The following is a 25,560-nucleotide window of genomic DNA, read 5'->3' as shown; positions in this document are numbered from 1 at the left end:
GTAGCACGGTATGAAAACCTACTAGGTAATCCTAGTTACCTAGTAACCTAGTTAACTACTAGGTTAACAGCAAGGCCTCTGGAGTCAAACCGCCAGGGATTAAATTCCAGCGAGACCATGTGTTGGCTGCTTCTCTTTGCCTAAGGTGGTAAAACTGTTCCAGCTCCACCGTGTGTGAAATGGGATGACGATAACCACACTCAGAAGACTGTTGTGAGAATAGAGTGTATCTATGCTTACGAGGAATGTACGCCCTCTCATATAACAGAAAATAGATGATATGACATTTAATATATAATATATGGGAGAGAAAACATGTAGCAGGGCATCAGATACATAGTGGTTTGTAAATAATAGTAATATTAGATGTAATTTATAGATGAAGGCCCAAAGGCCTTAACTGAGACAGGAAATAGTTGTTAGGAGATTTACGTATTGTCTTTTTGTGTACATGTCCACTCCCAGAGCTAAATAGCCAAAAAAGTATTTTCTATCTCCCACAAGTATTTGGGTGTTGTTTTCCTGTAATTGCAAACTGCAAGCCCAAGTTCAGCTGAAACTGTCACAGCTGACATTTTGAGGAAGCCCCAAGGATCGTGTTGATGGATCTGTTGCCTGTATGTCTCGGCTTGCCAGGGGAGTGGGGGGTGGGGCTGACACGCAAAGCAAGACTGAGCTGGAGGATCCGTCGTGGGATGTTTCGGTCTGTCTTCTTCCTTCTGTGAATGGCTTGTATCTAATTACAGATACCTGTGAGATTTGAACTATTGGAACTGACAGCCTAAGTGGATCCAGTGAACTGAAAACCTGTCAAAATCCTACCACACTCTGTGTCAAAGACAGATGTCCCAGTGGAGGAAAAGAAGTCAGGATGCCCGTCCTGGGCTGAACTCTGAACTCATTGGTTTACCTTGATGATCTCATGCTCCAGGCCCACCATAACAGCTAAGGAAACTAGGTTTCTGGAATCTTCAAGCTGGGAGGGGTTTCAAGGAGTCTATTCTAGTTAGTCTTCCTCTCACGGAGGAGGAAACTGAGATTCATTACATGCAAATGACATAATTCACATGGATACGATTCAATTAGCGTTCAAGGGGTGAAATCTTAAGCAGATGAACTTGCCATTTTACATTCATCCACAGCCTCTGAATGCTGGATTCACTGGCACAGAAAAGACTTCCCAAGTTCTTTGGTAGCTGCTGGGCTACTTTAAAACTTGTTGAAAGTACATAAAGGATATCACATCTGAAAGTTTACACGTACTGCTATTCTTTTTCTGTGGTTTTCCTGTGCAAGCAAACCTTCAAGAGCTGCTAAAGGATTTCCCATCGAAGTGCAAAGCAGCAACCAGCCCATTCAACACTGCGAAACCCAGAATCTCGGATTCTTGAATCCACCGTCAGGTACGCTTTTACTTATATTGCTTTGGATTTCACTGAAGTTAAACTTGTTAGTTTCTTTGCCAGTTACACTCTGCCACGAAATGATATATTTTAGCTTCTGAGTAGTTCATATTTTCTACTCCTGCCTCACTACCCACATATATAAACCTATGTATATGCATATAATCTCTCTCTCAAAGTTCTTTCTACCAAAGGAGCCCCCCCCCAAAAAAAAAATCACTTGGCTGGAAACATATTTATGATACACGATCAAGTATTGATCATCATAAAATATTTTTTCCTAAAATAATGCATGATCAAGTATTTATCATAATAAACTAATTTTTTCCTAAAACTCTAAATTGTTTGTCTTGACATCCTTTCCATTCCTAGAAAAGATGTCTCTGTATATGAAGTGCCTAACCTGCCATATAATATAGGCAAAACTGCACTGGAACCAGTACACTCCATCATACTCCAAACTTGTTTTCTTATGAAGGGACTTTCTAACGAAAATCCTGTCAGAAGGCGCAAAAGCACGGTTCAGGAAGGCAGCACTAACATATAAAGGAAACAGATACCCGGCTTTGCGATTAAGAATGAGCAAGTGAAAAGGGGTACTTTGAACCGAATAATGGAAGGGCACACTCTGTCCCTCCCTTCTCCCATCCCGCCTGCTAAGAAACAAACTTATTTGCTGCTCTTTGTTATCTCTGTCTTGAAGCTGAGTTCCTGTAGAGGCCAGTTGGCATTTGCTGGGAGGGAGGTAAAGACGGGAAGAGCTGTGAACCGTGTGTATCTGCCTGGGACCCCTGGTGGCCTCGGCTCCGCCCTCCTTCTCGGCTCCGCCCTCCTTCTCGGCTCCGCCCTCCTTCTCGGCTCCGCCCTCCTTCTCGGCTCCGCCCTCCTTCTCGGCTCCGCCCTCCTTCTCGGCTCCGCCCTCCTTCTCGGCTCCGCCCTCCTTCTCGGCTCCGCCCTCCTTCTCTCCTACTCCGCACACTTCCCGGGACTCGGGGAGGGGTATTGCGGGATTTCATTTTCAGTCCCTCATTCAAGTGCCTTCACACCTATCTTCTCAGCGACACGACCTGTGGCACTGGAATCGCTCTTCACTTGAACACGGAAAGGAAGTGGGAATGAGTCCCCCCACCTTCGGAAGGCAGGCAGTTTCGCGTCTGACCTGTACGCCCTGACACAAGTGTTTCCAGTTGTTGTCATTAGCTGGGACCTGCCCTCCAGCCTACTCCTAGATCTCTTTTCATCGTTTGTCAGGACATTGATTTTATCTAAAACAAACAAGCAAACAAACAAACAACAAAAAAAATCCCCAAACTAAGCTGAAAACAAAACCAAGATTGCTCTTCTCTGCAGGGCGGGCATGCACAGTACCGAGTTTTTCTAGGCCAGGTGAGAGTGCCTGCTGACTCATCCTCATCCCAAACCCGGGAGCTCATGTGTGCGAGTTGGTTGGCAGGGTTAGGATCACAGTCCGCCTGTGACCACGGAGTGGCAAACAGCCAACCGCCCCTCACGGAGGAACAGTACATCCACGGTCTTATTGGCACATGCATTAAACCAACAGAGTTAAACATCCCTAAACAGTTATATCCAGCCTTTGTGAACTCAGTGCCCGGGTATTCTTCTTCCGGCACGATTTGGCTCTCCCGCCAGAGTCTGAGCAGATGGTACAGGGGGAGCCAAGTGCGTCTGGGAGCCAGCACGCCCGACCAGGGTGAAACATTAACCTGGGATGACTCATTCAGACCTCAGATTTGATGTTAAGGGAAAAGGGGAGACTTTGCTAAGGGGAAAATATATATTTTTTCCTCCATAATAGATGGATGGGGTCTGAATGGACTCAAACAAAATTAGCCAGTTTTGAAGCACCCTCAGGAGAGCTTTGTAATTTCTCTGTGGCAATTCACAAACCACTGGATACGCAATGCTGGACTAAAAGGAATGTAAGCCTGTCAGGTTAATTACACAATATTAGGTACGAAAACAAACAGTGCAACACAAAACATAGCTACATCATTATTTGCAGTAAATGTTAACTCTAAATAAGTGCAACCTGTCCACAAATGCTTGCTATAAACTAATTAAAAAAATAAAATTTGATGGATAAACATGAAAAAAAAATTCTCACCGAGAATTTTTTTTTAAATATCAGCACTCATTTAGAGTTTGGGATTTGTGAAAGAAAGCTTTAAAAGGAGCAAACCTGATTGGCTGTGGCTGTTGCTGCGAAGGGGACACTTGTTGCAGGAGTTGTTGCTGCAGAGACAGTGGCTGACGTAGCGCTGTGCATCATGGGTACTTTCAGGAGGGGAACCATGGGAGCAATGAACAGGAGGGTGTAGCATTATGGTAATAGAAGTGGTATTTTGGCATGGTGAATATCAGAGCGGCAAGCCATCATGGGTTAAACCAGCAGATGGCATGCAATCACAATGCAAAGCAAGGAAGCATGGGAGAGAAATAAAAAAGGGAAAATAGCTTATTACAAGTACAATTAAAGGAAGTTTTAAAACATAATCAGTGATTCCCAGAAAGGCCAAAGCAGATGACTTTGGTTGATGTATTTACAAACATTTTACTTCTAGCATAGATCATTCCCGATTCAGAGTCTACCGTGCCTGGAATAACGGTTGCTTCTAGAAACATGAAGTGCAATGTCCAGCTAAGTAAGAGTATATCATATTCACCGTTGGTCATAGTTCTAGAATTTCAGAGGTTCAATACGTAGGTGTAATTTAGGATAGGATTTTTTTCTTTTGAATTTATTGTGGTTAAGTCGATTTTTTTGTGTGTGCCAATTTGGGGTTCCTTGTTTGAACTGACATTACTGGGGACTGTGGTTTATTTGGGTTAATAATTGTGGAGTGAAAATCATAGCCTTGATGTAAATTCTAGCACAGTTACGGGGCAATAGCCAGATAAATTTTGCCAGTGCTTGCTTTTCTTTACTCTAAATGGAGCTATTTCACACGTCTTAAAGACGGGCTTTTGTACCAAGGCATAAGGACATGTGGGGATAACTATATGCTATTCGAGGTTAATATCTAAGGGGATCCTAAGGAATGAATAATCATCACAAATAAATCAATGCAAAATTAAAAAGAATAATAAGCAAGGCAGGTCAGATATTTGTTTTCAAATACATCCATTTATAATTTTTTTAAAAAATAAATACTTCTGGGAAACTCTGATAATTCTAACACACAGCAAAGAGGAGATAAAGGCACACCACTAGGAAACTTTAAAAACATTGATCGATGAAATTAGCCTGCCTCTCTGGTAAAGTAAGCTCTTTTTCTTCTGCTAACACATCATCAACTCTAAGGAGAAACCAAATACAGGTAATTTAAAAAAGCAGACTTGTGCTTGTGGTTTTATGTTCTGTAGCGGTTGCTCTAGCACCGTGGTTGTCCTAGCCACAGTAAAACGGTCATTTTCTTAACTATACAAGTACATGTAACAAACCTCTATGTTAACTCTAAAGCCAAATAAGCCTTCTGATCTACCATTTCCTGAAGCATTCCTACCATCTCTGAAATAAATTTCAAGCAAGTGAAGGTACCGTACATAATATATAAGACAAATAAAAGAAAGGTTGAAACCTACCAATACTGGTAGCGGGTGTCATGCACAAAACTGACCCTGCATGTCATGCAATGGCAGGTGGGAAAAAAAGTGAACAAAGGGAAAGAAACAGGTTAGCGGTTTAGAGTTAACATTCAAGGTGAGATTGAAGCACAACCAGAAATAAGGAGGGTTAGTTAACACAGTCTTTGAGAGTCATTCACAGTTTCAGTCCTGGCACGGATAGACCTGACTTATTTCAAGCCAATATCACTCGAAACTCACTCCTTAGACTGCTTTTCGACTTTCTATTCAGATACAGGGACGTGATTCTAGTAAGCATGACACGTGATCATGCAGCAGGGTCCTTCCTCGAAGACCTCCAAGTACTTTGCAGATATTATCAAGTTCATCCTCCAAGGTAGGAAGTGGGTATTTTACAGATGAAAAATCTGAGGCGTAGTAACTACTCCAAGGTCGTGCGTACTGTGCGTCAAGGGTAAGGCTAGAAATAGAATTCTATTCCGAAATCCAGGTCAGGTTTTGTGTTCGCCGAATTACACTGCAGGTTGCTTGTTTGGTGATAAAAAGGTTTTGTGTCAATAGCAATATGATAACAAAAACAGTAATGAAGACTCTGGATTCTCCGAAGCAGGTGGATTTTAGATTCCTGCTGGAGAGCTCTGCAATGCAGGAAGATGGAGGTTGCAGTGACAGGGTGACCTGGATGCGTCTGTGATCTGTTTTCTGCTCCCACACTCGGTATGGTGAGGGAGTGGTACCCAGCAGTAACATCTAGACACTGTGGAGGTAAAACAGCCCAGAACTGGGGCTGAGTGAGGACCCGGATTAGGGATTGTTGTCACAGCTTGCTATTAGGTGATCCTTGAGGGGGACCTTTGGCAAAATTCCTAGGAAATCTGAAGCTGATGTCTAAGCAGGTAAGTGGGAGGTGGGGAGGGAGGATTTTAGCCCCTCCTTGGGGATGGCCACCTTGCCTGTGGGTGATCTTATTACTGTACTCAAATCAGAACATTCTGACCAGATGTACTAACTAGTCTATATTGTGGAGGGCTGAAAAAAAAAACACAAAACAGCAAACTGTGTTAAAAATGCTCTCTACTTTTGGTTCAATTCCCAAGGATGAAAAAGTAATGTAAGGATTTAGATAACTGAAGATTGGGTGTCAGGAAGGGGCACCCACTTAAGCTTGAGAGCCGCCTCCTGAGATACCAGATAGAGAATCTGGGACCTGGGGCTCTCCATTCTCTGCTGAACTGTTCCCGCCCGAGGGAGACTTTTTGCCTGATCTACATTTGGATCAGGAGAACATTAACCAGCCAGGAACAGAAGCTATTTAACGGGGCTACTGCTGGAGTGTTGAGCAGACACGCTAATGTCTCCAACTTAGGACATACACAGCAACACCTCAAAATCCTGTTCGTGACACCCTAATTTTCTCCAGTCCTATCCTTCTAATCTTCTTCACAATCAAACTTCCTGGAAGCTACCTACATGTACATTTTCATTCCCTTGCCCCCATTTGTTCTTCCATCCTCTCCAATTCGGCTTTCATGTTCACCTCTCCACTCGAACTGCTAATGTCAGCAAAGAGTCCCACATTTCCACAACCAGCAGGAGGTCTTCCATCTGCACCTCAGCTCCTGAGTCTCGGTAACATGTAGCACTTGGCCACTCCCTCCCTAGTGAACCGCTCTTTCCTCGTATTTTCTGATAACACACACAGTTCTTTTTCCAGGACTCCGGTCTGCTTCTTTTTCACCTAGTCTGTACCTTTCCCTGGTGCATCATTCATCATTCCATCCAGGACCTCCATACTATCTCTGAGCTCAAGGTACCAGAATTGTGCAGCCTGCCCAGTTCTTTCCTTCGAGCTCCAGGTCTTCCCATCTACCTGCTCATCAGGCCTGTCCACTTGGATGTCCGACAAGGCTCCCAAAGGTAACATGTCCGAACGTTGGTCTTTCCCACAGATTGTTTCTCCGCCTTGGGGGATGCTGGGTGGGTGTTTACTGAGTGCACATCTGCCTTCTCTGCTGTGCCCTTTGGGAGAGCAGGGTTCAGAGAGCATCCGGGTCTCTGGGACACAGAGGAGGTGACCGGTTGGTTGAATGAATGTTCTCAGCCATTAGTGACAGTGTCTTGGGAGCCATTTGTGCCTGAAATGTACTGAAGTACCTACCCAGTGTGTGAGTCACTTCGCTTTAAAGTCAACCACAGCTGGGTTCAAAGTTATCCCTCTGAAAAGTACATGTTACTCTTTTGCATCCCGATATAGAGGGACTTCCCCGGAGGGCTTTCCTGTGTCATGAATGTGCATGTCGCTGGGTTGCAAACCAGCAGCAGCAGCTCCTGCAGCCATTCTGGGCGAGGATTGGGCCCATCACATGGGCTTCTGCTCACGGCGTGGCTGACATGCTCCGCTATATTAATTGGGTGAGCCCTGGTCTGTACGTGGCCTAAACATGATATGAGCAGTGCAAACACATAGCTTTTGTCGTGCATCGTTGTCTGACTTCATGCCAGATTCTGGTCCTGGTCTTGCTTTCAAGCCTCATCTCTGTCTTTTCATCCCACTTTGATCTCCCCACCTCTGCCCCCCGGGCCTGTGAGTACTTTATAGCTACAATGGACAACTTGCTATTCCTCAATACCCTCTTCCCAACCCATGCTGTTCCCCTCCCAGGGACGCTTTTCCCTCATTGGTAAAATCTTCCCTACAAAGGGCTAAGCAAAGTTCTCTTTCTATGGGGAGTCTTTCTTGCTCCATAGCAACCAGTCACTGCACAGGCTGATGGCTGAATACATTGTCTCTTTCTCCTCCCCTCAAATAGCTTCACTCCTCTCTAGCGTAGCCCTTCACACTATGCCTTATATTCGGTTTTCACCTAGTTCTGAAGTCATCTGTATTCCCTTCACTAGCTCAGGAGCCCAGAGCACACTACAGGTTCGAGAACTGCTTGTCAAACTGAACGGAATACATACATTTTGTTATGGTTTTATGTAAGTACAGTTTCCGCTAAATACTGACACATCTTCCATGAAGATGGATGATAACCTTAGGTAACATTACAGTTTCTGGTCACTAGGCAATGTGTGTGCTAGCATTTTCCCCCATCCTATTCAGTCCACATTTCCAATATAATAACATAAATCAAGGAGGGAGTCAGTGGGCCGTCTTTGTTCTTACTGGCTAAAGCAGCTCACTAAGGTGCTAATTCTTATCGACAAAGCCTTCTCAAATGTTTTCTGCTTCAGGTGCACAAATGATTTCAACTCCAGAGTCTGTGGCTCAGCATTATCTGGATAATTCCATGAATTACATATCCCACTTGGCAGCATAGACATAGCCTCAGTTTTTCCAACTGCAAAATGCACATAATTGTGCCTGCCACTGGCAGAACTATTTTGAAGGATAATGTGAGAATGGCTACAAGAAGGGTCACAGTAACTCAGAGTCAACCTGTCGGAGAAATACCAAGACCTACTATGCTGCTACTTTTGTAAGTATGTGTGGGTTTTGCTGCTTTCCTAACATAGCAAAGACAAAGTGTAACTACTAGGTTAAAATAATCTCTATCAAAAAAGGAAAAAAAAAAAGAAAATTCTCACCCACTGCAAATGTGCTAAGGCATCAACCAGGATGATAATTACTTTAGCACGGTTTGGAAGAACAATCTTATCGTTTCCATAATATTTTTATGTTAACATTTCCACAGCCCAGGGGCAGAATTTCTAAACCCCAAATTCACATTGTGTCAATGGGAGAATTTTAGCAGCATATCAAAAACGTTGCTCTGAAAGACCTGTCCATAAAGGGTAACCTCCGGAAGAACATAAAATGCTCTTTGCTTCATATTTATGGCAATTGTTCAAGTATTTATAGAAAAGTCAAAATCTGTCAGTTTAAAAATAATGGGTCCACCATCTACTAAGTTACAAAAAATATTTTTGAACATCATCACTTAATTTGCCGAGGTTTACAACAACTAGGATTCACGATGAATGATTATTGTCATGATCATTTTATATTAGTTTGAAAATGGGATTTGTGAGGAACAAAGCCTGAAATGACCACTCGAGCCAAGATAAACACTGAAATTTATGTTATAGATCGGAGTGGGGGAAAGATCATGCCAATTCCTTTTAATGAAATTATTGTCTTTCATCATTTAGGAGAAACATGGGAGAATGTGAAATACCATTTCAGCACATGAGATCCACACGTTTGTTCACGATGCTATTGATAACATGTTATAGAAGGAAACACTTGTGGTTCACATAATTAAGTGGGCTACCACCCACTTTTTGGGCTCCCAAAGCTCACTCAATTGTGGGTTGCCGGACACACTTGAACAGTTCTTAAATAATCCAGCAGAGGGCGGAAGTGCACAACCACTAGCAGCCAGTTCAGCCAATTGGCCCTCAACACAAAGCCTTTCAACAATAATCAAATCATGGCATAAGGGATGATGTTCGTTCTTGCTTTGGAAGCGTTTAAGTGGTCTCCAGGCGAACTAGCTTAAAGTGAGGATTCTTTCAGTGATGTAACAACTCCATCACTATTGGATGGAAGTGTCCAACATGAGTTCAAGGCCTTCGGTCTTTTGCTCCTGGGCTTAGCTCCAGGATTTCACAGACATCCCGGGGAAATGGTAGTGGCATTATCACCCAGCCTTCCGAGACAGACTTGTCCCTTTATGCTTTTCTCCTCGGTATAGCCTCCCCTAATTTTTTTCCTCTAAATTATCTCGTGACGAGGTCTCGAAAATAAGGCACTTGGAGAAATCACACAGGACCTCGAGGTAAGCTTACCTTCTGGTCTTTACTTTATAAATAAGTTATATCAGATGGATTACCCGTACAAAGGCCGCTGCGCTATAACTGCACTGAAATGTCACTAATTAAGGTTGTAATAAGACAAAAGTGAAGACCTACTAAGTGCTGAGTTAGGGGCTACTACAGGTCTATGAGTGTTTTGAAGAGTAGGGCAGAACTAACATAAGAAAACTAAGTACTAAGAACCATTTTACTTGTAATTTATAGCTTTTACTATAATATATATTGCTAACAGGTTAATAATGCATTTCAAAGTATAGATTTTATTCCAAGAATACCATAAAAATATTTATTCAATTCCCTCCTATGTTAACCCTTGATATGCTATGAGATTTTAAAAACATGGATAATAAACCCCCAAAAATCCAACCCTGTGGATTAGGATCAACAGGCCCTTTTTGATCAAAATGTTTCTCATCTGTATTCACCTTTCAGTTACAATTAGGGGAGAATTTTGACTTTGAAACTAAGAGCCCAATAGACAGTCTTCTCACTAAGGCCTATGTTACTCTCTGGTTCTTTCTTGCTTTCTTTTTTCCTGACGCTCTGGAAAGTATTATGAGACTATTACCCCTGCTTCTATCACAGACTACACGGTGAGAACCACAGTCAGTTTCCGGTGACCTCTTGTGTTGGTATGTGGTGGACGGGAGTCTGCGGCCCGGGGGTTGGGTAAGGAACCGGGGAGGGCAGACACGCCTTGTATTTTGTTTCTCCACTTTGAGCTGATGTTTTATACGAAGCTTTAAAGGAGGACTCTGCGGGCCCCACGGACGGAGGGCCAGGGGTGCCGTGCCACCCGTAGTGGGCTGGTCTGAGGAAAACTAGGTTCGGGGACTTTTTCTCATTAGCCGTGCCAACTTGGGGAGTCACTTCACATTTGCGGTGGGGGGGCCTCAGTTTTCTCATCTGTAAAACCATCAACTGGATCAGGAGATCATTAAGAATCTTTAAGATTCTTCCAACGTCAAGATTCTGTGATTAATAGGATTCATCTTTTAGTGGAATGACAGAGTTAATGCACCTTAGCATCTAATATTATGAGGCATTGGCTCAGAAACCAAGGAAGAGCGCTGTCTATACTCGTAAACTTAGTGGAAGTTGAGAAGAATGGCGAAAGAGACAGAATGGATGTAAAAACATGAGTAGAGCGTTGCTTTAATTTGAATAGTCTCATTTTTTTTTTTTAGTGCTCTGCATAGGAATAGAAAAGAAAAGGTTAGTATTTACAGGAATTGCTTTTTTTTAGGTCATTCAGGGTTAATGACACATTTCACTTGTCCTACATAAAAGGTCTTATTTACATAAACAATTGTACGCAGAGTATGGAAAACACGAGGAACTGAAAGGCCTAAAGTGCTATCTGCTTCTCCTGGGTTTAACCTGTCACTTCGCTGTGTGAAATATTTGGCTTTAGAATCTCCTAACCGTCTTTAGCTGTCATTCCAAGCCAAGGTAGACACGTCTAGCTAGCTAGGACAATGATGAGTTTCAGGTTGTATTTATCGTACCTTTCAGAGCCAACTAGATGCCACCGAACAGCTTAAAGGAATGAGAAGAAAGCACATGACCGGAAGGGCACACGGACACAGGACTCGGAACGGTCAGGGCCGTACCTGTGGGGATGAACGCCGCCGCGTGCTGCTGCAGCTGCGCGCTGCTCAGAGCCTGCTGGTAGTGCAAGACGCTGGGGTTGAAGACCGCGCTGGCGCCGTTGCTTTTTTCAAGTGCTTGTCTCTTTGGTAGAGGGTGGAGAGCACCAGGTGGAAAGGCCTGGGGGTGAAGAAGTGGACAAGGTGGGTATAACTCCAAGCAGATCCCTCTTCAGTGTCCAAGAGATCATCAATTGCAACATTGTTTTTAAAAACGACAGCTAAGGAGACGCCCCTGCCATGCACCTGAACTTAAACAGCGGCAATGTCGAGTGAGGGCGAATTTGTTATTGAGAGCGAAAGCATGATTTCTGTCACCCAAACGGTAGCATCTCAACTAAGGAAAAGAAAAACTATCAAGCAACAACAACAACAAAAAAAAATGGCTTCAGCTTTTAAAATGAGTTACACTAGTCTAAGGAGGGAAAGAAGCATTTGTGTTGTTATTAATACCTATTCTTTTCTTTAACGAAATGACAATTTCTTGAATTTAATTGTTAATAAGAATTATAATGAGCATTTTTCTGAGCCAAGTAATTTAAATTTGCTTCACTCTTTTGGAAAAGGTATTAAAATTTGTTAGGATTAATTTATTTTATATATTACATATGAAAATGAGATGGCTAAACACCTTATTGAATTTTTTCATTACTTAATAATAATGATATTTGGCAACCAGTATTTTACAAGTAATACAAATCTCTGATGGGTCTCTGAAAAGCTACATGCAAAGCGAAAGGTGAAAGGTCAAAGTACCAGGTCTACAGATGCTTCGAGAGGTCGCTTCATTGCTTTGGCAGTCGACTGAGTCTTTTAATAACAGGCAGCGAGCACATGATGGCAGTGGGCCAATGGGATTCAAGCGAATTAACATACAGGTAAACAGCAAGCAGAGGTGCATCATGGGAACGGCATTGCATTGTGGATAGGTGAGAAGGAAAAAAATATTCTGAATGCAATATACAACGTACAAAACACTAGGCATGCACAACAACAAAAATGTTCTCTAAAGAAATGAATATTACACCTTAAATTAGTATCGAAGCAAAAATGCATCTACTATACCTTAGTTAAAAGCATATAAGAGAGTAAAATATAGATGTTTGAAATTCAGGAAAGTTAATCAAAACAGCAGCTTGCATACACACCATAAGCATTTTTTATACTGCTTCAGAAAAAAATGCAAAACTTTTAAGGGCTGTAGAATTGGAGAACTTCTGATAAGTTAGTTTTCAAATATAAAATAGTCAATGTGCTGAGTACATACGATCCCGGTTAAAAAAAAGATAATATCTTAAATTTGATTAATTTTTAACGACGATCTAGTCTAACAAAATGAAGTGGCAAACTGAGACAAAAAAATTCAGGCAAAAAATATTCAAACACAAGATTATTTAGGCAAAACTATTTGGGTTTGGATCTTAATTTTTTGTCTGAATCATGTGGATAATTGTCTCAGTTCTTCTCTTCACTCTGCTAGCTTGGATTTGGCGATGTGGAATACGGCCCCACACGTAACCAGGTTTGAATTTGGAGAGTAAGGTTCTCAAATTTCCCACTTTTATTCCATTATAATGTTTGTAATGACTAACTTATCATCCATTCTAAGTTTTCCACTACATTTGAAATTAGAATTCAATTTATTTCAAACAACTTACCGGATCATGCTAATAAAATACCCTTTAAAAAGGTATTTAGTGTCCTCACATATCAAAATATTTTATATTTAGTAATTCTATTTGTACTTTTAGCTACAATCAGCGACCAACCCAGTAAATGAGATGTGGAACTCTTTGTTAGAACAAGTACAATAACTAAAAATAAAAACAGCTGAAAAATGGCAAAGTACTGTTTGAAATAATAGAAATAAAATAATATCTTTAATTTATAACCATACTTTTGGGCAGATAGTTTCATTTAGACAGCTGAAATAATAACAAATATTGATTGATTGAGACCACAATGAAAAATTTTCCTATTCCTGGATAATTGCAAGATATCGAATAATTCTATGATGAAAATTCTGTGAGAATAAAGAAACTTGAAAGAATAGCTCCAATGCAAATAAAAAAATGAAATACCCCTTTTTTATGTTTAGCACAATAAGTAAATCCCTAAGGTTTGTGTAATAAATTCAAATGTTATATCCTAAAATTCTTCATTAGAACTATGGCATTTGAGATAAAATGGAATAGTACTAAACCCTCAAAATGGGAAACAGTAAATGATATTTTCCGTGGAAAATAATGGGCTGTTCATCCCCATTTGATGATGCAGGATTAGAAGTACAGAAATGATAGGAAATCACTTGGCAGAAAGCAATGGTCAGGTGGGGTGGGAGGCTAGAAAGAAAGTGGAAAGGTCTTGTGGGTTGAGAAGAGATGTAGAGTGGCCAGCGGAGAACCTGTTTTGATGGAGACCGTCAAATATCATGACGAAATCATGGTTCCGAAAGTAGAATTGTGGACATTTTTATAAACCAACACGCTCCACAATAAGGAAGCGTCTTTATACCAGATATTCTTTCCTCAGATATTAGTGCTCCGTCACGTAACTTCCACAATGCCACTTCCCTTTAAAACCTTTCATTCCCATGTAGTTTTGCAATGCCTTTTCTTTAGCTTGAATTAGCCTGTGCCAACTGTGTAAGGGTACATAGCCTGCTCTCATGAATGCACCGAGAACATGAACTAGATGGTTAGAGGCCGAATGGTGTTGACCTTGATTCTCCCCTTCACGTGTTCCGTCCCTGGGAGTCACAGAGCACATCCGCTCTGGGGTGATCTTCTCTGCTGTGCTAACTAGAAGAACCATTATGTCTCCAGAGGCTGCTGTTTATGAACAAAATTTTGATTTAACAAAGTAGCATTTAATGAAGTCTCCACGTAGAAAAGGAAATATGAAATATTTCTCCTTAGGATAATCACCGGGAAGGTTAATGTTTTCTTTTTCTTCTGATCGTGGTTTTCTGAAACGTGATTTTCGTAGGAGTCGTAATAATCTAGGAACGTAAACGCGCTCAGTGCTCTGACCGGGGCTGCACAATGAAGCTTTTCTACCCTCGGCAGTCCAGGTTACCTTTACCGCACGCCAATATCTTGTCTTTCAAAAGAAACACTCAGGTCTGGCAGGAGCAAGCGTACACATCAATATCTTACATACCTCATACTCTGAGGCCAGGAGTAGACCGTGTTAAGAAATCTGCACGGATGAGTAATCACGTTACAGTGCGGTGTTGTAGTACACAGATGCTCTGACTGAGAGGGTATTGTGTGACTGATATTATTTAGTTATACTGCCAGATCTTCAGGCTTAGAACACGCATGAGAGATCACCAAACCCAGTGCCTCTTGGGAGTTTCTTTACGCATGTGTGCATATTAGTTGAACTTCTATTATGTGCACTCACATTCTTGCTGGCTTTACCAATATAGATGCATCTATTTTATCCTCTGCCCCCTCTGAGCCTCCTCCTCCAGCTTGTGTGCAAGCAGCCAAGTTCTTCTTTTTTCTGGGTCAAGGAAGTGCCCAGCTGTGGGCTGAGGCAACAAACTAGGGGCCCATGCCCGGCATTACAGGCAAAGACCAAAGCTGAGGGGTCAGGACACCCTGACAGTGACCACCAGAGCTGCTTCCGTGACGTGGAATGAGAAGGGTCGTGAGCAGGCAGCATGGAATTCAGAGCTCTTGTCCGTGTGTCACAGAGCGGCGTCTCCTCACGGAGTCCCACTGTTGTGGGTTGGAAGAAAGATGGCTTGCTCGAAGATCGGACCCCCTGTGGGGGGCAGTCACCGAAGAGAAGCTCTGTCTGCCTTATCTCCACATTTAAAAAATTCTGGTGAAGATGATGCTCATGTGTTTAAGAGGTATTGTAAAAAAAAAGCTCTAATGGAAATAAATGTCTCTTTTCCTGGAATCAAAGCTTTAAATTCATCTTCAGGGTCCAATTAATGAAAAGACGAGGACAGTAATAAAAACTGCACTGCAGAAATTCTTTGTGCTCAGATGTGAAACTTGGGTGAATGGAACATCGATATCTTCTGACTGCAATCATTCTTCCCTTTGTTCTTTCAAATAAGGAAATCAAATAATAGGTTTGTTTTTTTTCTTGTCAGTGTACTGAGTAATCTGGCTTCTAGAGTGAGAACAAATTGACTTCATCCAGTGCACCTAGGCTGGTTTCCAATGAGCCTCTCACGTCACTGCAAAAACAAGGCAAGCTCAGTAATTGGCATGTCAGTGTCAGAGAGAAGCTGGCTTTTGTTCTAAACCTACGTTCCTTCGGGGTGTCTGTGAGGATGCTGCCAGATTCCCCGCAATGTTGGAATTCCAAATTTGGGCACAGCATAACCATCCAGGAAACTATGGTAACTAAATACGCTGCCATCCACTGCGGTCACCTGCGTGCAGCTTGAGGAACGTGATGGGAGAACGGGCAGGAAGGCACATGGGAGAGTTCGGTCTTGATTTAAAGGTAACAGGCTCAAGAATGACCTGCTCGGGTAAATGGCGCTTCTTCTCTTACCCCCTTCACCCCAGGCCATCCACTCCGTACGCAGAGTGGGCTCACTGCTCCTTCGAAGACGTCAGTCAGGTGTGCAAAGCCATGGGCAGCGCGGCACGGGCAAACTGGTCTTAGCGAGCGGGGCTGCTCTACCGAGAGAAGCAGCAAAGAGGAAAATGGGTATCGACTGGTTCTCCAGTTTTCGGAGCCAGGCGCCCCTGAGCCCTGTGTTATCACCACTCTCTTTGGAGGACACTACACGGTCTGGCACCGTGCAACTTCTTCATTTAAGCAGCTGAAGTTGGGTTTTGGTCCCTGGCACCTGGAGTCCTAATGATGGGGAGGATATCTTTGACACCTAGCGATGACTGATCATGCCACCTCGACGGGAAAATGTGTTCTCTGTGCCAGCGATGGACGGCCCAGCTGGCATACATCGGTGCTGGCTCAGAGCATCACTGCGATGAAGAAAATTCACTTCTCCTAGGAGGACATCTTCACCCCGTGGACGGTGAGATGGAGTCCACACTGAGGGAGCGAGCGAAAGGCCTCATGGGCTCTCTACAAGAATTTCGCTTTTCAGCCCTGGCTGGCGTAGCTCAGTGGATTGAGTGCGGGTTGCGAACCAAAGTGTCGCAGGTTCGATTCCCAGCCAGGGCACATGCCTGGGATGCGGGCCACGACCCCCAGCAACCGCACATTGATGTTTCTCTCTCTCTCTCTATCTCCCTCCCTTCTCTCTCTAAAAATAAATAAATAAAATCTTAAAAAAAAAGAATTTCGCTTTCCCCAGCATTAAGTAACCAATTTACTGCCACCTGCTCTCGACATCCCCATTCCCAACTAGCACTGGTTTTGAAAACCGGTCTTTTACTAGGACAACAACAACAACAACAACAGGAAGATGTGGGGAGAATTTCTCTGTGTTGTGCGGACTCTCTTGGCCTGGATTGCGCACGGCTGCAGACACGGAGAAGTCCACACATTCTGAGAAGTCGCCGTTTCGTCCCGAGACGTAAGGAGGAAAAGGACGTGAGGAGACAGCACCCAGTGCACAGGGATTCTGAGAAGAAACGGCGGGAGACGAAGGACCCAGTCCTCCAGGTCCTTGGAATGAGCCTCAGATCGGAAAGGCCACGCTGAGCGGCGGTCACGCAGGGCAGGCCCTGCGCCTTCACTCCCGCACCCCCGTTGCTCATCATGGGGCCAGGCCTTCAGAAACACTGGCGGGAAGAACGCTGAATAGCATGGACTTGTTCATATAGCGACTGCCCTTGCATTTGGGTTGGTTGATAACGTCTGAGGTGGCCGTCGCTCGTTGGAACAGTGTGCTGTAAACACTACCTTCCATCTTGAATAGCTTCTCTGTCTTTCCCAAGGGAGGACTGGTCACTGAGTTGTCCACGCCCCACTGGACCCTGTTACGCATTCCCATCCTGTCCCTGCGGAGCATTACGGCTCCTGTACACCACACCTGGGGCTTCTGGGGGGCAGAGAAGTCCGCCTAGCTGGTTTATTCGACGCAGCAACGTGGCAGGTCTCAGCAAACGGTGAATGCACGGTGCCTGGCATATATTTACACAGACTGCCAACAAGCCAGAGGTCTCCCATTGTGACAGATGATTAGAAACTTCTAAAACCTAGTGCGGTGGTTCTCAAACGTGGCTGCACGGTTTGGAAACAGCTTCCAAAAAAAGGCCACTGCCCAGGCCACATCCAGACCAGCTGAGTCAGCGACTCCAGTGGAAGGGACTGGTGTCTGAACCTTTCAAGACGCCTTCCTTCGGGTAATTTCAAAATACAGCCGAGTCTGAGGATCAGTGTTCTTCCTAGGCAGGTGCTTCTCAACGGTGAACGTGCACACAAGACACCTGGGGTTAATTTAAAGCCTGAATTCTGATCCCGGAGGTCTGGGGTGGGGCCCAGGAGGCTGGGGCTGCCACAGGCCCTCCGGCTGCCACAGAGGAGCCTGCTGCTGGTCTCCAAGCGACAATACAGGGGCCCAAGTCCTCGAGACTGCGTTACAGGGCTTGCTTTTTTTACATTTTATTTTTGTTTATTTTTTTAAAGCACCAGCCCGTACAGCTCCATCTTCACCTGTCTCATGACTTGATGTTCTGCGTGCAACTTCTTACAGGGAGAGAAAGTTTGAGGCATCGTCCTTGCGGTGAGTAGAAGACAGGAGAACACCAGGGCTAGGGAAGAGCGCCTCGCTGGCAGGTTCTATCAGCTTCTCGGGCCCAGGCGCTGCCCTGGGAAGGGCTGCTGTCCTTGGCTCTGCGGCTGCGCTCCAGCTCCGTTTTCCATTCCCTGAAGCTCTAGAGCCCACCTTCCCGTTCGTGACTAGGCCCCTGAGCCCCGCGCTGAGGAAGAGCCCAGGCCCCTCCTGGTCGCCGCGGACTTGGGGAGGGCGCTGGCCCCTCGCCCTTGGCGCCCTGCGCCCTCGCCTTTGCTTCCCCGCGCCCCAGGGATTTACTTATTGTGCTGAAGAGGGGAGGGAGGGGAAAACCAAACCAAACCAAACCAAACCAAACGGGGAAAACAACCACAGAACTTAGGCAGCGGAGCAGCAGGAAGAGCAGCCTTCCCTAGTTCCCAACTGTTTTGGGGAGCGCTCGAGTCCCCGCGGGCGCGCGCCTCCCGGGCTTGCGCAGAAGGAAGGGGAAGGCGGGAGCGCCCCACTTACCATGACCGTGGCCGCCGCCGCGGCTGCCTGGGCGGCCACCGCGGCTTGGTTGGCTTGGTGCTGCGCAGCTTTGATTTTGGCCTGCAAGTGTGCAGGAGGGTGAAAATATTTGCATTTCTCCCTCATGCAACGCCCCTTTATGTAATCCATACAAACGGTTACGGTGTTGTCGTTCGTGTCGATCATGGTGCTGTCCGCGGGGTGTGCAAAGCGGCAGTCGGTCTCTCCGCGGGCACAGTTTCCGCGCTGGAACTCCCTGCATACCTGGGACACACGGGGGACAAGAGCAGACAATGCAGGAGAAGGCCTGAGGGCCGCCTGAGCGCCGCCGCCGCCTCGGCACGGGCGGCCATTGACGCTGTCGTTTTAACTTCATTCTTGTCCTTCCTTTTCGTGGTGGCTTGGGTGCCGTTTACAATCAACACTTGATTAATCCAGAACTCAAGTCACCAGAACTCCTAATAAACCCTCTCCGGAGTTTTGCATCACCCTCTTTTCTGGGCTGAGACTTGATAGTGAGAAAATGAGGCAAAACCTGCAGCTTAGCTAAAACAACAAAGAAAAATCACCAGGGAGGGCCTCCACTGTCTGTGGGATAGATATACATATTATATATAATAATGTGCACTTTATATCTAAGGCTATGTATATAAATAAATAATTCGGACATCCGCATGTATATGCAAATATTCTCCCACTGGGACAATTCTGGGGTGCTACAGGGTTTTTGCAGGGAGGGATAATTTCACCATAGCTTCAGCTACCAGGTCATAGTGGTACCACTCCAAAAAGAACTCGGGGAAGTGGCAAACTTGTTCCTCCTCCCTGAGGATGGGAAAGAGGTTGGGGTTGATCTGAATTCTCCTGTTTTCCCCTAGGTCTCCCCTGCTCCACAAACATAACTTACACTTGTAATCACAAATCGGAAGAACTACAGTATCTAAGACACCAAAGCTTTTAACTGAAGGTCAACATACTACTATTTTAGATAGCACAGGAGAAAAAAAAACACACATATTTATGAAAGATAAAAAGAAGAGAACTATGGGAAGAGATAAAGGAAAAGAAATAAATGAAGGGAAGTAGACTACAGTTTGAAGTATTGGTGTATTTTTTTTTTTTTTTTAAATTCCTTAACCCTGAATTCTCAAGTAACTAGAATGCTCCATGCTCAGAAAATTCTGGTGAATCAAGAGTTTATTGTACAAAGAGAGTTTGCATTGGGATTTAAAGAGTATTCTTAATTTGGCCCTGGATATTGGTAACAAGAAATAACATGAATAACATACATGCATAATACTTATATTGATGAATATCATTAGCAGGGAAGAGTTACTAGTAAAATTGTACGTTATTTTCTTTTTAGGTTCCAGTCACAAAGTGGACACGCGAGTGTTTCAAGGGTGGCTCACATCTGGGTCATAGGTGATATGATACGAAGGTTCCCTGGCGTGACATTCCGTCTCGTGAAGGTCGGACATACTTGGGAGACAGTGTCGCTGCCCAGCGGCCAAGCGGGTTTGAAGAGTAAACAGATAGATCACAAAATCGCCCATTGTTTCTTCCTACTCTGAATATTAGCCAACATTCCATCTCCAGCTCAGGAAATGGACAAGGCGGAAATGACTAAGAGGTGCCCACAGATTCTGAGTCAGCCTCCTTCTGGAAACGGAGCGACTTCGGTCTGAGACGGCCTCGGAGGGGTAGATCAGCCACCAAGCATTTGCAGAGGTGGGGGGGGGGGGTGTCTCTGTGTGTGGCCGACCTCAGTCCCGGTTTGAAACAAACCGCGAGCTGCTCTGCTTAAGTCATGGGGAATCATTTTTCTTGTATATCTTTGTCCACCAGTCCTGTTGGGAAGGACAGTTTGTTCCCAACGCGGCTGATTTAATTTGTTTTCGAAACCGCAGTCACTGAACACCGAACCTCCATGCGGCCAGCAGGGGGAGCCCAACACGCTTTCTAGTCCCCTGCAAGGTCTGTTCGACATTCACGGAGAAATGCTACATCAGAACAGTAGCGGTTAGAACTTAGAGTCTTTTCATTTTGAGATCCATGTGCTGTGGATAGAAACTGATATTGTTGGGCAGCAACATTGCATGGCCCTCAAGATTTACTGGGTCACTATTTAAACAAATGCACATTTGAAAGAACATTCTTAAAGGATTCAACATAAACCTCAGTGCACGTCCTAACCTACGTGTATCATCTAACAACTTTATTTGGCAGTGGGGTTAAAGGAGCTCTTTGAAAGATCTATTAAAATCTGTACACAGCCATGTAAAATGCTCTATTAAACACCATGGGACATAGTAGTTAAGAGAAATGGGTGAATTCTCTTTTCTGATGAAAGAGAAATTCTACCGAGTAGAGTGTAGACAGGTTGGCTTGACTCATGACTTAAGAATTATATTTCCTAAATATATGTGCTTGTTTTCTTGACTTTTATAGACCACTTAAATTTATGTTAAAGAAACTATCTCAAACGACAAATTTTCCCAACTTCCAATTCCCCCTTGTCAACAAACAACCAGGCTGATAATCTGGAACACTGCAGTGCAGACATGATAGTTCTTAAAATATTGAAATATGATCATACCATTGGTCAATAGCCATATCATACTTACTCCCACCCTCGTTCCTGAGTGCCCCCCATCTCCCTGGCTTCTGGACCTCTGACTTGCCCTTCCTCTGACCTATCCAGAGTCCAGCCAAGGTTAAGATCTAGCACAGCCGGACGCCTTCAGGAGCCATCGCTGTGGCTTGCATAGCGATTGATTCAGTGGTCCACTGGTTGTTAATATTTTGCCCCTGAACAGCTGATTTTTTTATTAAACGTCTTCTTTTCCCACAGACTAATTCCCTTTATACTTGGCCTTAAATTCAAACCAAAGAGTCACGAATGCATGGCTGTTAGACGAATGGGTGTGTGTAGTATATCTTACAGGCACCCCCTCCATAGGAGGGTGCTTCTCCCACCAATGCATTTCAAGCCACAAGTAAAACGGAAGTACCTCCAGCTTGTCAGTCCTGAGAAGTTTCTGAGTTGTGGTTGAGCCCGGGACAGTGACGGGTGGGCTCCCGGGAACAATGACAGGTGTGGTGGGTAGAATTTCCGTGGGGACTAGCCCGACTCCAGGGGTGACGGGCGCAAGGTACGGAGCGAAGCTAATCGCCGTGTTTGTCCCTATGGCGGGACCTACAGGAAAGGTGGGCTGTTAAAGAAAGACAACACAGGATGAAGATATCTTTAGAACGAAACTTTAAAAAAAACCGCTGGCAAATGTCATTTGAGCAAAATTAATTCATCGTATGCGAGACTATGTTGGTTGCACAAGTGGATTCTGAACTGTGAAAGTTCATTAAACCTCCCTGCTTGTTTTGCTTAATGAAAATTAAGTCCTCATAGATCCTCTCTTCCCCAAACCATACAAAAATATGACAGATCGTCATAGGAACCTAATGCCAGGGAACAGGTTAAACTTTTATTTCTGTGAAAGTGTCCTTAAGCTAATAATATTCACTCTAATTGCTTGTGATTCCAACCTAGTAAATATATAACACGAATGTAGTAAAGCCTATGAAATACTGATTCATAATCTTTCATGCCTCCTACATGTTTCTCAAAGGGAGAGGAATAAAAAAAACACCTTGATTATTGCTTGACCAAGTGTATACATTCTCAAAAAGTGTGTGTTACTTTGGGGATTTATTTTTCTCACACTCAACCAGTATGTTTCCACATTCACTAGTGTGTCTAGTTCCAAAATTCATCTGCAGTTTTAATACAGACATGCTATTTCTTCCCCTAGCTCAAGTAGGTATGTCTTGAACTAACCTTCCCTTCTTGAAAGACTGGATATAAAAGCTCGAGTTTTCAACTGGCTGTTGAAATCGGGTTGGGTTTCCTGGGTCGAGGAACCAGAGCGGTAGTGATAAAGGCCTGGAGTAGCTGTTAAACTTCTTCTCTGCCGGAACACTTCTTGCCCAGGGACAAGAAGAGATCCGCTAGGGGTCTGATGGGATGACTGTTTCTGAAAGCCCCACCTAAAAATATGCCTTTCAGAAAGGAAATGATGGCCATGGAAGAGAACACCGAACTTTGTTTCACTTTTTAAAAAACCAGTGTTGAAAATTTAAGAGGCTACATCAAGATTGTTCTTAGACTGAATTTCACACCCAACTGGACCTGAATAGTTCTTCTTGGTTGGTTGGTTTGGTTTTTTTTTTTTCATTATTGGATGACTTTTAACCTTCTTATTTTTGGGCATGTGCAACGATAAGTTCATGCAATTTTCTGCCGTGGAACTGGGCTGTCAGGCTGTCGTGCTTCTGCTCGATTTACGCGTCGTGGGTAACGTTCTGCCTGTCTATTTTTAAGGCTCTGGATGAGGTGTTGAACATATGGGAGAAATAACAATCTTTGTTTATTCAACAAACTTTTTTGTTGACAGCAATAACTGAAAAAATACCTCTTCCAAGCGATTGTGTTAGAAAACAGGGAAGCACTGAGAGTTTGTGCGGGGGGTCTCGGAGAGAGGCGGAGAGCGTCTCCTGCAGTGGCTGAGGGCTGGCGAGGGCATGCGGGCCGTGCCAGAGGCTGCCGCAGCCCACCCGGCACCCTCGCGAGCGGCGCTGGGGTTTTTACGGCTCAGACATAAAATCCACTTTGAAAGAAAGTTGCAACATGAGGCCTCAACATGAGAAGGAACTGGCTGGATTTTTTTTCACCCTGGACTTTCTACAAAATTTTATATGTGTATGTTTTCCATTTTCAACCCATTTGAGTCATAATGATAGAAAGTGGTGGTTTTCAGGAACGGGGGCTTTTATCATTTAGTGCCACTGAAACAAAGCCAAGTGATTTAGATGGTATAAGGACTATTATATAATGTGAGGATTTAAAAAAAAATCAGTCCTGAAAGGTCATAAATCACAACAGATCAGGGATTCAAAGAGCCAGCTACGTCAGAAATACGTGGGGGGCAATTTCATGAACAGAGATATCGCAAGTTCTGACTCGAGAGGTTGACGTGTGCATTAAAGACACTGACCACAGGCCCTGGGGTGCGGCCCCGTTTGGGGGCCATTGTCATAGATAAGGAGGGAAAAGAAGTATTCAAAAAGACTTGAACTAAATGTGTGATTGCACCCAAAGACTACTGATCAAAGCAAACGTTGAGAGGAAACAGCCCCCACCTGGACCCCTCTGTTTCTGACTTTCAGTGGAAGCCAGTTCCCAGCCCTCTCTCCTGAGCATCGTGGACGCCAGGGTCAGTTTGGCGGCGCAGGTACAGGGGGCGCCCCGACTGTCGACGGGAGAGCGGAACCTCCAAACTCATTTCCCAAAACCTTTGTGGGTATCCACCGATCTATTGCAATGAGCTAAATTTTGCTTTCCAAAATATGGTACCTGCTCATCTAATTTAATGATCTCAGATGGATGTTTCGGTTTGTTTATTGGTGAGAGCTGGAACTCAGTGCATCGGGAAAAGCGAAAACACACTTGGTTTTGGATGAAGAGACACCCTAATGCAAACCCAAAGCTCTGCCCGTTACTACTGCTCATCCTGGGTAGGCAGTGAACCGCTCTGAGCTTGGGTCTCCTCATCTGCAGGGGGGAGGGAGGGAAAACCACCTGGCTGACAGGGTCAGGCTGAACGAGGGGCTACTTCTCTCCCACTCCCCACGGTGGACACTCAGTAAGCAGAAGCTATCATCAGTAGTGTCAAAAGTAGTATTAATAACGTTTCCCCCTAAAATTATCCATGGATTCGAAAGCAGGAATGTCATCGGCATAGCAAAAACAATAATAGAGGTATAAAATATTATTAAATACAGCAAATGTCTTCTCTTTTTTGAAACATGGGCTGGGGAATTATATTTTTTCTTTCACGTGGGGCTGAAAGTGAAAAGTGCATAGGCTCTACAAAGGTAGGTTCCATGAGACATTTTCCTTATTTTTCACATACAGTCTTTTTTTGTTGGAGTTGATTAGTAAAAAAAAAATGCTATTATGGTAATTTTCGGAGATGGGCACTATATTATGATTATTAATTATTATTATTGGTGACAGTAATATCTTGCATCTGTGAAAGTGTCGGCTGTTCTAAAGCATTCTCACACACAGTGTCTTCTTTAATCATGTCACTATCCACGGGAAGCGAGTGTGGCAGGAGAACTGTGCAGTCTCACAGGTGAAAGCAATTTAGTGCAGAGAGACTAACAGGATTACCCAAGGTCATTACTGCCGAGGCAGAGTCAGGGCAAGGTACCCAGGACGCCTGGCTCCCAGTCTGCGGCTACTTCCATTCTTCTGCATTCACTCGATTTTGCTGGTGATTTCTTAAAACAGAAGCAGAAGAAAAAACACCAGCAGTCCCTATGTTTTTGGAGGGAAAGGGGGGAGTACTGGTGGGGAGCTGTGTCCCACCACCACCCAGGGCCTCCTGCAGGTGAGAGAGGCAGGGCTTTTGCCTCCAGAAAGGGAATCCCAGGCCCCCGATTCAAATGACCCTTCTGGAGGGAGACTCTGGGCTGACAGCCTGTCCTGGTGTCTGAATTCGGTTCTTAGCTGGCGGCTGAGAGCAGAGAGGGCAGCACCCCCAAATGAGTCTGCCCCTCGAAGCACACCCGCCGGAGCCCGGGAGCGCTGGCCCGTGGTCTCTGCAGAAGGGCTGTTGCCAGGTTGTCGGAGATGGGATCTGTTGGGCCCTGGTCCTCCCGCAGCCCTGCCTGCAGCTGGGGAGGCCAGAGGACGAGAGCCACGGACAGTCTTCCGGGAGAAAAGAGTTTCTGAAGTGCTGGTCTTGCTATTTTTTCCCTCTGCACTTCACGTCTCTGTGTTTCTCCGCTCAGAACTGTCCACTCTTTTTTCTCGGTGCATTACGTCAGT

The 25,560-nt window shown here is 44.5% G+C and overlaps 1 protein-coding gene across 9 annotated transcripts in view; it reads right to left on the bottom strand.

Moving 5' to 3' along the window:
• MBNL2 (muscleblind like splicing regulator 2) overlaps nt 1-25,560 on the bottom strand; it is a 151,945-nt gene that overhangs the window by 22,468 nt on the left and 103,917 nt on the right. For 2 of the 9 annotated variants that reach the window (XM_045838994.1, XM_045838995.1), the window contains exons 4-8: nt 21,680-21,880; nt 18,666-18,929; nt 12,233-12,286; nt 11,441-11,597; nt 5,007-5,042 (exon numbers count right to left, since the gene is read on the bottom strand). In XM_045838994.1, the coding sequence (XP_045694950.1) occupies nt 5,007-5,042; nt 11,441-11,597; nt 12,233-12,286; nt 18,666-18,929; nt 21,680-21,880 (712 nt within the window). Of the gene's footprint in view, nt 1-3,603; nt 3,699-5,006; nt 5,043-11,440; nt 11,598-12,232; nt 12,287-18,665; nt 18,930-21,679; nt 21,881-25,560 lie in introns of all 9 variants that reach the window. The other 7 variants (XM_045838996.1, XM_045839000.1, XM_045839001.1 and 4 more) reach the window with 7 other exon arrangements.

The sequence above is a fragment of the Phyllostomus hastatus genome, unplaced genomic scaffold (genome assembly GCF_019186645.2).
Source record: "Phyllostomus hastatus isolate PE091 unplaced genomic scaffold, TTU_PhHast_1.1 phas_contig_29, whole genome shotgun sequence".
Lineage (NCBI taxonomy): Eukaryota > Metazoa > Chordata > Mammalia > Chiroptera > Phyllostomidae > Phyllostomus > Phyllostomus hastatus.
Note: the sequence above shows the minus strand (reverse complement) of the source record. Positions and strands in the feature narration are given on the sequence as shown.